Source organism: Macroventuria anomochaeta (assembly GCF_010093625.1).
Source record: "Macroventuria anomochaeta strain CBS 525.71 unplaced genomic scaffold BU25scaffold_26, whole genome shotgun sequence".
Taxonomy (NCBI): domain Eukaryota; kingdom Fungi; phylum Ascomycota; class Dothideomycetes; order Pleosporales; family Didymellaceae; genus Macroventuria; species Macroventuria anomochaeta.
The window spans coordinates 131645-143683 of NW_022985387.1; the positions used below are offsets into that span (position 1 = coordinate 131645).

General features: G+C 51.4%; 5 protein-coding genes across 5 annotated transcripts; 2 read left to right on the forward strand and 3 right to left on the reverse strand.

Moving 5' to 3' along the window:
• The first annotated feature begins 1898 nt into the window (after positions 1–1898).
• On the forward strand, positions 1899–3971 carry BU25DRAFT_372296 (dual specificity protein phosphatase 12). The gene is made up of 4 exons (XM_033704005.1): positions 1899–2146; positions 2233–2451; positions 2744–3079; positions 3164–3971. Exons 1-4 carry the CDS (start codon positions 2097–2099, stop codon positions 3504–3506), a joined length of 948 nt encoding a protein of 315 aa, XP_033559464.1. The 5' UTR covers positions 1899–2096; the 3' UTR covers positions 3507–3971.
• A 2028-nt stretch (positions 3972–5999) lies between these two features.
• BU25DRAFT_423362 (uncharacterized protein) lies at positions 6000–7053 on the reverse strand (the record flags this gene model as incomplete). The annotated part of the gene is made up of 4 exons (XM_033708209.1): positions 6000–6291; positions 6344–6621; positions 6676–6814; positions 6866–7053. 4 exons carry the CDS (start codon positions 7051–7053, stop codon positions 6000–6002), a joined length of 897 nt encoding a protein of 298 aa, XP_033559465.1.
• Positions 7054–8154: 1101 nt separating this feature from the next.
• BU25DRAFT_423363 (uncharacterized protein) lies at positions 8155–9256 on the forward strand (the record flags this gene model as incomplete). The annotated part of the gene is made up of 4 exons (XM_033708210.1): positions 8155–8184; positions 8242–8303; positions 8437–8544; positions 8623–9256. The coding sequence occupies 4 exons, from the start codon at positions 8155–8157 to the stop codon at positions 9254–9256; spliced, it is 834 nt and encodes a 277-aa protein (XP_033559466.1).
• A 92-nt stretch (positions 9257–9348) lies between these two features.
• On the reverse strand, positions 9349–10563 carry BU25DRAFT_117899 (uncharacterized protein). Its single transcript, XM_033700413.1, has one exon. The coding sequence runs from the start codon at positions 10108–10110 to the stop codon at positions 9442–9444; it is 669 nt and encodes a 222-aa protein (XP_033559467.1). The 5' UTR covers positions 10111–10563; the 3' UTR covers positions 9349–9441.
• A 963-nt stretch (positions 10564–11526) lies between these two features.
• Positions 11527–11970, reverse strand: BU25DRAFT_117897 (uncharacterized protein). The gene has a single exon (XM_033700412.1). The coding sequence runs from the start codon at positions 11900–11902 to the stop codon at positions 11627–11629; it is 276 nt and encodes a 91-aa protein (XP_033559468.1). The 5' UTR covers positions 11903–11970; the 3' UTR covers positions 11527–11626.
• Positions 11971–12039: the final 69 nt, after the last annotated feature.

Sequence of the window (12039 nt, forward strand, 5' to 3'; positions counted from 1 at the left end):
CCCTTACGCAAAATGCTCCAGCTCAGCGTTGCGCAGAAAGAGCGGAGGGCGAGTGGGGAGTCGAAAGGAAGAGAGAGGTCCCTGCACTGAACATCGGCGATGCAGGCAAGAAAAACAGACACTGGAAGAAGGCCGAGGCCGTTTCGTTAAAACAGCAGCAACAGCAATCGCAGCGAACAGAAGAGCAGAACACCGGGGACTCCCTCAGCATTAACCACGACCCTTTTGCGGTGCTCCAACGCGCTGATTGGCCGTACCTAGCACGGACATGGCGTTGTGGAGCTTGACAGGGATGGTGTTCATCTGCAGCCCTTACTCGACACCATGCCTTTGGGGCTTTTCGAGAAGTCTACCGAAGGCTTCAGCGCTGGTAAGTCCGAGGCCGCTCCACATCGATACTGCCTTGTGCAGACTGGCTCCGGGCCCACTCTGCCGTGCTGCTTTACGCTGTCTGCTCCCCAGGTTGTCACAAGAAAGCAGACAGAATGACAGCAGGAGCAGGTCTTCCCGGCGGCGTGGATAAGAGCTCACTCAGACGAGGAGGCTTGACCGCAGTGATCAATGGCTGGCAAGGTCGCTGCCCGCTCTTGTGCCCGTTGTTGACAATCCTGTATGCGAAGCAACGATCGACATCGAGCTACTCAACGGTGAGGTTGGCCAGGTGGACGGGTGGCGTGGGAGCTCGCTGGATGGATGCATGCCGGGGAACTGACGAGTCATCCTGCATGCTGTGCTGCACCACTCCGCACACGATGCATGCGTCAGATAGAAACGTGTAAGGTTGGACTCGAACACGGGTAAGGTGTGTAGCGGGAAAGGTCCGAGACGTCAGCCCCTCTCAGCCTTACCACTCGAGCCAACTCCTTGCAACTCTTGGCTGGCACCTCGCCGTCCCCACGCTTCGCTTGCAGCTCAGTGACCAATGTTTACTCACACATGGAAGTTTTAAATATCGCACAATTTCTGGTGGTGGTGATCTGTTGACCTGAATTGAAATTGACGAAGCCAATAGCGATGCAGAGATGGCATCTGGCTTTCGGAGAATACCACGGCTGCTCAGAGGGATCAGGCATGTGCTGCTGTGCTCATGTATGTGCTGCAGTGCAGTATCTTTGATCACTGAATACGACACAACAGGAGTTAAAGCCTTAGGGGCAGCGTCTGTCCTCCTGGGTGCGCTTCCCAAGCTAGAAAGGTGCGCTCGCCGTGCAACAGCCCTATGGGTCTCTGTCGTATTGCGGTCAGGGTTCCCAATTCTCGAGTCTCGACATCCATTAACTTCCTGTTCTGGTACGTCGCACATCAGTGCGCCTGGTCGGACGGAGATGCATGATGATAGCAGTTGGCAGACCCTTCGAAGACCCTTGATGATCAGGAGATATCAACGTGCCGATGATGGTAGCCGCTGTTTTAAGGTCCCACAAGCTGGGTGGTGGAGTAGACCTGGTCTGAACTGATGAGAAAGCTCTCCATAGCGGCTCGTTTGCGTTTGGCGTTTGATGCGGGTTGAGTACGCACGGTACCTTCCGTTGGAGCCGCGGAGAGGCAGTCGCAGGGGGACCGCGGGCAACTGTTTAGCCTTACGGCACCAATTCCAGTTCCAGTTCAATGTGATGCACGCTCTGAATCGATCATCTGCGCTATTTACTACCTTCATTATCTAATAACGAGGACGTAATGTACAAGGTCGAACCGTCGCTTTGGAACTCCCTTTTGCCCGTGGCCGCTGCTGCAAGATGCAAGTCTTGCCGTACCGCAGATCATCGTATCTTCCTGCCTGCGTAAGGCTGTGTGGCGCAGCTCAAGGACAATAGTCCTGAACCTCAGAAACGCTCCGTCAGCCCTATTGCAAATTGCAAATATTGGACGAACCCTTTGTGTTGGGTCGCGCTGTCCTTCAAACGGGCACATCGCCGCTTACCTAATCTTTTTACACTCAGCCATTTTGGGATCACCACACGAGGCCTCGGGCGAAATTCGAAGCCTCAACCAGACAAGCAACACAACATCGTACGCAATCCTCGGTTTCAAACCCACGACATCATCTCCGACCCCGACTATACTCGGACAAATCCTGCATTGGTCTCCTGAGCGCTATGGCCCTCATTGACAGAGTTCCCGGGGATTTGGATCTCTACATTGGTGGGTACGTACTTTCGGCCGCCTCGTGTTGAGATGCTTGATGCCACCCACTCCGCGACTATCGTTTTGAGGCTGATTAACGCAATGTAGCATGTTCACTCTTCGACGACGTGAAGCATTGCAGGAAGCAAAGATCACACATGTCCTTTCCGTGCTGCGTACGCCACTAGATCAGGATCTCTTCGAGCCGTTCAAGCATCATGTTGTGGAAGTTGACGACGTCGAAGACGAAAACCTGTTAGAACACTTCCCCGCCACCAATCAGTTCATCCAGGAAGGACTCGATGGTGGTGGCGGAGTTTTGGTGCAGTAAGTCAGAATTCCAGCTCAGCTGAAAACCTGCATGAACAACCTTCGATCTTCACTGCAGACTGCCTTGCTTGGCAATTTTGCCATCTTCACGACGCAGGGGCTTCAACAGCTTGTTCGTTGCATCGCGCACAGTCGTTCCCTGCTTTCCGCGCGTCCTGCATTCATCCTTCACAGAGTTTTTTCTATCTTTTCTTACCTTGCTGCTTTTGAAAAGTCATGCACACCGCTCGTTTGCCACTCTTATTCTCAGCCACTCGTTTCAATATGCCAACCACACTCCTTCATCTAGTTGCGCAATGGGTAAATCGCGATCCGCCACTGTTGTCATCGCCTATTTGATGCAGAAACACAACATTACTCCATCGGAAGCATTGTCCCATGTTCGGCAAGCCCGATCAATCGCCGAGCCAAACGAAGGATTCTGGAGACAGCTCGAGTTGTACGCCGAAATGCAAACGCCTGAGAACGTGGAAGAGACTCCGGCCTACCAACGCTGGGTCTATCAACGGGAGCTCGAGCTGAGTCGTGCATGTGCGCAGGCCCCTGAGGCTGACAAGATTCGATTTGAAGATGAGCACGTCACAGAGCAGACGTCAGGCTTTGAGATGAGATGTCGAAAATGCAGGTGAGTGGAACCTCCTGAACTTTCTGATACTACCCTGCATCGTCCGGCTATGCTTCGTCTTGCTCAGCGCTTACACACTAGCAGACGACCACTTGCAACATCCCAATATCTCACCTCGCACAGCCAAGACACATCGAAGACCAAGTGTGCGCACTACTTTGTGGATCCTTTATCATGGATGCGCCCTGAGCTCGAACAGGGGAAGCTGGAAGGCCGGATCGAATGTCCGAACTGCCACTCCAATGTAGGCAAGTATGCCTGGCAGGGGATGCAGTGCAGTTGTGGAGACTGGATGGTACCAGGGATCAGCCTTGCCAAGGGACGAATCGATGAAGCAAGAAAGGGTGGAGTTAGTGGCATCCGTCGCCCACCAGGTGCACCAGGGGCACCTCTGCCAAACCAAAACGCAGGACGACAGAATCTATGATCGTCCCAAGTCAGGTAACATCTGACCCTTGTCTACTATCATGCGCCTCGAAAGTCTCGGAGGCATGATGGCGACTGCTCTGGAGGTCATGACAGGCTCCTTCGAAAGGACCTTGCACATCAAAATCCACAAGAGGGCTGGTTCACTCGGCATGGCCCCCAAGTACCAACGGAAAACCACATTGCCATCAGTGGCTCTAATGACTCGCATATCTCGGACCGCCCGATCGTGCAGACTTCACTCCTGTGGAGCACTTCTTTCAAGCATAAGCACAATCATTCAAGAACCGGGCACCGTTCAAAGTAAGGCATTGCCCATTCCAGGGGTATTTTCATCCACATCAGAAATCAATAAAACCAGTCAACCCTATCCAAAATTTGGCTGTTGATTCCATGCGCTTTACCTCGTGCTCAACAGACTAATTGAACTATTTTCAGGAGGTGCACTCGCTAAGCAGCACGCCAGGGTCGTGTACTGTTGACAGTTGCTTACTCACTGCCTCAACATCCACAATACGACCTGGCCCCTACGAGTGCCACAATGACAAAATCTCATATCAACGATGTCAGTGCCGATTTAGGTGAACCTGCTGATTGAGAATGTCTTCTGCCCAAACACAGGCAGAACCGCTGAGCAATGTTGCTCCTGCTTCAGCCCCACGAGAAATGCTCTATGGACGGTTCTTTTGCTTTTGGTCTCCCACCACAGAATACAGTGCTGCAAGTATGCATTTGATCTTTAATATCGTATATTTTTTTCTTTCCTCATAACCCAGTAGGCGTACCAGACAAGCTATCTTTACATGCGGAGTTTGTTGAGCAAATCGAGCTGCAGCTTCAGCGCTCCATCGCCAGCGTACTTCTTCCTCATGGCTTCTAGCAGGCACCCAGCCGCTCCTCCCAAGTAGTCCTCGCCATAGCCTGATTGCAGTCACGTCGTCCATCGTTCTGAGTGACATCACCAAGTGCGAAATACCCGGCTGCATTCTCTCAAGCATGAACTTGTCCAGCAAACCCTCCTGCTCCAACAACACTATGGTCAAAACACTGTACACCAACCTATCCGCAACACCAACATCAAGCCTGTCTGCCCTCTTCCTCAAATCGTAGCCAATAATTACCTGCATTCCCCCAGACTTTCGCTCCCCATCAAAGTTCCTTCTATGCAGCAAATAATGCAATACCTTAATCATTCTTCTGCGCATCTCACTAAGCTGATGAAACAACGTCCCCGGTCGACAAGCCTTACGCTCACACACGAACCTCACCTCGGCTCGTCTGTCCAGACTAGTCCTGCACATGATATCCGTATTGTAGCAGAATGTAATCTCCTCGCCTTCCGCAACATCCCTTGCGGTGAAACACGCAACCGAACTGCACTCAATGCCGGTGTCTGATACCTTCGCATTGGGCATGCAGGAATGATTGATGCGAGAAAGCGGGATATAGCAGCCAAAGCCCATGGATCCGGGGTTCGAGCTGCTGGGCACCGCAAAGGAGTTTTCGGAGAACGCGTCTGTAAAGCATCGAAACTTTGCATTGCCGTTGTCGCGGAGAGAAAGAAACTGCTGTTGGGAGCTGGGTTGTAGGGCGCGTATCGCAGCCCAGATGTCGCCTTCGCCGATGAGGAAATGTGGCTTAGGGATGGTGAAAAGTGCAGATTGTCGGAGGATGACCGTGCTGCGAGGAATATTGCGTGTTGCGAACGCGCCTCAGCCTTGCCTTGGTGAGGCTGCGAGCTTGATGGGCGCGTCACCAGCTATATGGAGGCTGTTGCAGGCTTTGCATAGTTAGTGCTGGACATCAGCAATATAACGCGACTCACGGTGAGTAGAGGTGCTGTCAATCATGCTCTAGGTAATACTTTGTCGGTACTGTGGGCAGAAAATGTGGAATGCAGTTGTTTTGATTTAGATGTTTGCGTGTGCTTAGCTCTGTTTGCCGCTTTCTATTTCGAGCTTTGTTCGTCTTCACTTTCACTCCAATGCTTTTGTCTCTCAGGTGACTAATAGTAGTAGATATGTCTTGTCGATATCGTGACTCCTGGTTCTAATGAACGACCTGTCTAGGGCAAATTCACACCACATCATCGCAGCATGTATCAGCCGAACACCTACTTGTCTCAAGCAAATACTTCACCGCTGCAAAGCTTAACAAAGTAGCCCTGATGATTCTCCACAACAGTCTCATCCGGCATCCTGATCTGGGTCTTACTAACACCTCCTCCACCGCCATTGACCCACAGATAGACCAAGGGGATAACATCTCCAGCATTCATGGTCACAGTCGTCAGACCCGTTACTGTACTTACGGCGCTGCCACCAGCACTGCCAGTGCGACTAGATTGGAAAGCTGTGTTACCATCGTTCCAGGCCGAGAACGCGACATCACCGGTCCAGAGGTAGCTCTAGTTATCCACGGCATTGGCGGGCGATATGAATGTGTGAGTGCCGGTTTTCTTCGCGACGAAGAAGCCTTAGAAGAGGACACTAGTTTATTCAGCACCGTAAAACGCCTGCTTGTCTGGGAAATACAATTGGAGGCCACTAGTGCGGAAGCTGACCGACTCCTGGTAGCCGTTCAATTCCGAAGTTGCGCCCTTGAAGTAATTTGAGATGAAACCACTATTTTGTAGATTGGCGTTATAAGAGTGGGGGTACTTGCGGCACTGCGGGCCGTCCGACGCAATGGTAGTTGCAGTAGCGTACGCTATCACTGTACTGGAGCCAACTGTCGTTATCGATATCGTGTCAGTACTTGTGTAAGTGACGATGACGACCGTAATTCTGGCGTAGGATTTAGATATGACTGTCCGATTTGCGCGGTGCGAAGACTTACGCTGTACTGCTGAGCGTCACTACTGCGATATTTGTAATGGTAGTTGTGCCTTGTGCAAGGGTCACTATGGCAGTCCTTGTGGTCGATGGTGTTGGGATGGAGAGACATGAGCAAACCGTAGACACGTATGCTGTTGACCAGGTAGTGGGAGTGCATGTTGGCTTGGTAGCTTTGACAGCACGCTTGACGGGTCCGACGCCTCCTCCAGCAGTGTAGGCGCTGTTCAGGTAAGTAGCAGTGACCGTGGAAGTCGTCAGTGTCATTGCCGAGAGCCAGGTCTACCAAAATCAGCAGGATATAGAGGGTGCTTTAACTACAGAATGAGAACGTACTGAAGTAGTAGTGTCAGTGACAGTAGTGTATGTCGTGATTGTTTCCTTGTTAGTCAAGGTCGTGGTGGTCGCTCCGCCGGTGCTAGTTGTGGTGACGGTGACCGTAGCACTGGCGAATATTTGTGTCGTCGTTTTCGAACTGTGACGATTAGCAAGATCATAGGGAAATGAAGACGAAGAGACGACATACATGGTCGATGTAACAATGCCAATAAATTTTGGGCAGTAGGTAGTAGCTACCGCTCTTTGGCAAGCGCAGTGATGAATGACAAAGTTGTTGACCTTGCAGAACAAAGCGTTGAGTGCTTTCTGATCTACGACTGGAGATGCAGATACGATGGCTGGAAGCAGAAGTGACAAGACGACCGAGGAACGCATGATAGAATGTTATGAGGGTGAGGAGCAGGGTGAGACCTGGGCAATGTCTGCCTAAGATGTTCTGCGAGTACAGATGCAAATCTTAGGATGTACTTATAGATGAAAGTTCAGTTTCTCGGCTGAATGTCTTGCACATTCTCGAACTCAACTCATCAACTCAAGCCATGGAGAAGCCATGCTGTAAGGTGAAAGTCGAGGTGCAGTCTGATGTCGGCGACCCCCCTGGAGCCGTGAGTATGAAGGCAGATGAAGAAACAGCTGCAACGTCTAGATCAGCCATCAGTTCTATCAAGAGCGCAGAGCTGAGAGCGACACTACGGACAGATGATAGCCTGTCTGTATTTTGAGGAAGGAGTTACATTTTGTCCATGTCAAAGACGAGCACCTGGCAAGGCAAGCCTGGAGGACCCGTGACCCGACGCACGCAAGAAGTGTGTGCCTTGAAATACCATGGCTGATAGGATTCACAACGAGTTCGAATGATAATTCGTTCGTAGTGAGTGGTGTTCGCCAACGGCCTTATTGGTCTGCAAGCAGCGTCAGTTACGAAGACGTGTGAAAGCACTCGCGGAATATTCACCGGCAGGAACATTGTTCAGCCCTGCTTAGCCCGGCATCTAGTACTAGAGCACAAATAAGGTTGCATCGAGGCTACACCGTGGCTGTTTGGCTGCCAGCAAACTAGCCTTTCCCCAGATAAAGGTTTTCGGTGCTTTCCTATTCGGTCGAATGACTTCTAGAATAGGCAAGGTCAAAGAAGCCGCTAGTCATCTTGTGGATTGACGATCATCCGTTGTCAATACTCGCTTCGTAGTGTAGGCTTCGAAGTGCCTTCGGCTGATGTGCTTTTGGCTGTTGTTGCAGGCACATACAATTTGATATTGCAGTCCCGGAGGCCTCTAGATTGCCGGTGTTGCAAGTAAGGTTCCATTCGACGTCTTGAAATGTACAAAATCGAAGTACATATCGTTCTTCCATGAACTGTCGCCATTTCGCCTGACTGCCATTAAAGTTTGGAGAATGGTGATTTCTCTCGACCAGACTAACAATAAACTTTGAACAGTGCACACCCTGGCAAGGAGGCCACGCGATGGTCACAACATGGAGGACCCAGAACACGGCTGTAGCAGGGTATGCAGTGTGCTCGCTATAGTCTTGTTAGCAGGCGATTCTACTTTGGACGATTAGATTAGATCTTTTGCGGATACTGACCCAGTGAAAGTCTCCAGGCTCCATATCTTCGAATCAGAGTACGCGATCTTATAGCTGTAGTATGTTGTATAATTGGCGGGAGGTTTTCCGGAAGCTATCCAACGGTCACTGAGCAAGACAAGCTTGCAAGATAGGCTTGCATGTTGGCTTGATCATGACTCATGCTATCAGGGTGTCGTTGAGCCCTCAGCCGCAATCGTACAAGCCCCGCATCTGGATTGAACTCAGCGAAGTTGAGCTTCACACCCGCCTGCCAGATCTATTCGGCCTCAGCTTTTTGTGTGCCCCCTTACAATAGAAGATCTCGAATGACTGGGAGTGTGTCCTTGACCTGCCTTGATCCAACAAGAATGTCAGCCGGCTGGGTTGGTCGGTCGTGACAGCTCCTCTCCGCGCGAGAGGCATGTTGAGAGAACTCCGCTCGAGCCGTGGCGATGCATGCCTGCTGCCAATCACATCCCATCTCAGACAAACTCAGACATCACATCCTCCTTCCCTTGTTCACACGCCAGGCCAGCAACCGCATCCCTATTATTCACCCATCTACAAAGCATTCGCCCTTCATAACCCACTGACCAGCTCTGGTATTGCTGGTAACGAACGAACATTGCCTGCCCCAGAGCACTGCGACCGCATCGCCCTCCTTCATACCCCGTGGTCCAAGTCCGAATCGTCCCTGCTCCGTGACAAAAGGCTGCCGATAGGTGATGAAGCGCCATATCGTCTCTTTCCATTCGAACCCTTAAGCCCTAAACGTTCGGTGGGAACACCAGATGTGTCAAGACCGCAATCTCTTATATGCCTTGAGAAGTTCGCTATACAGTCTTCTTTTTGGTGCGGAGAGAGAAGTTGTCCTTCCCTGGTTCGACCAGCTGTCAATGTTGCAGCGAGTGCGCGCGCAGAGATACCGGCGACTATGTACCATTGCATCAGCGAGATTATGGACGTGCACGAAGGCCATGCTGCATCCAGTTCCACGAATTGTATCTAGCGCCATGCCTTTGAGTCGAAGTAGGTCTGAAGTGGCACTAGGTAAAAGGCAGAGAGGTCGCCAGAGGCCGACGGAGTACTGGTGTCCAGTGTTTATGTTCGAATTGGAAAAGGTACTGACTTTCGAACTGAAGTTCGGTACTCACGGTGGCAAGTCATCAACGTGATCCTCGGCTTGTGAAGAACCTAGTGGAGTGTAGAGGACGAGAGCTGAAACGTTGAGATTTTGCTCTTTCTCAAAGAATCTATAGTTACCTCTGTGTAAACTTTGCTTGCACTGAGCGCATAATCTGGTACAATGGAGCTCGCGCTCAAGCTGTTGTCGTTTGTTGGGAATCCGAGAAGCCCGTAGATTTCGTCTCGCGGATCTGTGACCTCAAAGCTTCGGTCTAGGTCGAGTAGGTAGAGAAACGGGAGTGCTCTATAGTGGGTCGACGGTCGGCTGCTATTGCAGGACTCGAAATGGTCTGGAATTCGGTGAACGGTGCTCGAATGCCACACGAAGAACGCGTTATGCAAATTCCTTGTCTGGAGAAGGCTTTGCAGTTGTTGCTTTCTTCGGATGCTATTGATAACCGAGCCCACGTATCTCCATGATATAGAGCAATTACCCCACATAAAAATGGCATCCTGAGCCAAAACGATGTCTTGTAAAATAAAGCCGTGTGTACCATGTTTGGCGGAAAAACACCATGACTTCTCTCCAGAGATCGCAGTCTTCCATCGTGACACCGAACTTCTCAGAAACAAAGGGTACGTGTTGAAGTGACCTGGTCTCATAGTGAGCTGATACGCGCTCGGTGTTGGCAAGTGCGCACAGCACGCCGAATGCACCACCTGCGTTGCCTGCATCATCGGCACCTAGCCACACGAAAACACGCCGCACGAGCATATATGGAAATCGTCTTGCGAACCTGAGTCCCCTTCTCTTTCCCGTCGCTCTGAATGATACACAATGCATCAACCCAGATGACGCGGTCCCGTTTAACTTCTCGTACGCCTTTGAGCGTATCGTATAGGTTTTGGGTGACTGGGATCACGTTTTGCGTGGTCCGGTGTAGGACTCATGACACGAGAGCGCTCGAGCCCCATACATATGAAAGTGCTCCGTACCCGGGAATTGCGTCGTCCAGCCGGGCAGATTCCAGGTTGACCTCGACTGGGTCACTCAGAGCACCCTTGTAGATGCGCAGTAAGACGTGTCGCGGTACCGGTCGGTCTGTACAAGGTCTGACTGTACCCCTGACAGACTACCCTAGTCTAGTGTGTGACCGGTCACTGGCCTGAGGTCAGATATATAGTCGTCATCTCCCAGCTAGATAGCAATTCAGCGCAGTATTCCATCAACCCGATAGTCCTACGTTATCGTTTACCGTAGCTATCAGTATTCTACAGCGGCCCACGCCGCAACAAGACGTATGGAGTTGTCGTAGGGCATAGTTTCGTATAGGTTCGTTGTAGTGTCAATGACTCTATAACCATGTCTTTGGTGTTGATGCTGTCAATAAGTTCGCTTGGTGTGGCCTCAGCCCTCTTCTTGATCGATAACTTTGTGATAGAGATCTGCGAGGTATCGTAACAGCGGATCGTGGAGAGGTGTGCGTCGATGTTGGGTTGATGTGATGGTGTGTATTGGTGACCAGAGAGTTTGTAACATGAACGCCTGTGGCATGGTCGCCTCGTCGATAGTGATGGCGATCAGGAAATCATTTACTTGAACCAGGCTGCGACAGCCCTCTTCGTTGAAGGAGCTGCTGCACCATGGGTACCTTTGACGTCCGAAAACGAAGGTGCATGCTCATGATGCCCCTCGCTGGCTTTCTCCACGCTGGTATGGAGTGTCATGATGACCTGGTAAAGTTTGTCTTCGAGGCAGAGATTCTGCGAGTCGTTGGGATTCGATTGAGGGGATGCAATGGCCTGACACAAGGATGTGGGAATCTGAGAGGGACACCGAGCCATATGAACTCACCAGCAATACTTGCAGTTGCTTTTCCTGAACGGATCAGCTGTGACCGGCATCCTGCACGTAGCCGTCCGATGCAACTTAGCCATGACAGCAGAGCTATACATTGCTCTTTCCCCTTCCCCGGACGCCAATCGTTGCCCATCATCGGTGCACGGTCAAGTGCTCATGTTGCACGCATTGCAAAGGGCACAGGGGTCGAGTGAACATGAGGCTGCAGCTGCGGAGATCTGATAATGGAAGGACGCAGCAGTTGCCCGATTAGGCTGACAAACGTCCGTGTGTAGATATGTCCGGGACTGCAATTTGTGCATTTTGGCGAAGACGTACGACCAGCTTTAATGTTCTTGAGCTGGCAGTGGCTCTAGGAAGGCACGCATCTTGAACGCCACTCTCCAGAGCTTTCTAGGACTGGTCTTGGCGCCCTGCCACTGCGGCACAACGCATCGACTTCAAGCAACGACCATCGACACGGTCATTTTTGGGGTTTAAACTTGAGATCCGCGGTTGTTGTAGGCACATGGGCCATGCTGATCGGTCGAAGTCAATCCAGACATCTTTCGAGATACGTCGTGCGTATTCGTCGAGTGCGGCCAACTTAGATTGTGCATTGGGGAGGAGAGCAGCGAGTCTGAAGGTAAGGCCGAAGACACTAGACATTAACACTAGCGGCCGGTGCATGTGACTACGCGGTTGGTAAGGCTGATGAGTGGAGGTCGAGAAGACGTCGATCACGTTCGATGGTGTTCTTTTAGCGCGATGTCATCCCTCTTTCTTTGGCTGCCGCTGGTGCAAGGCGGCTGATGGGCACTTCCGTC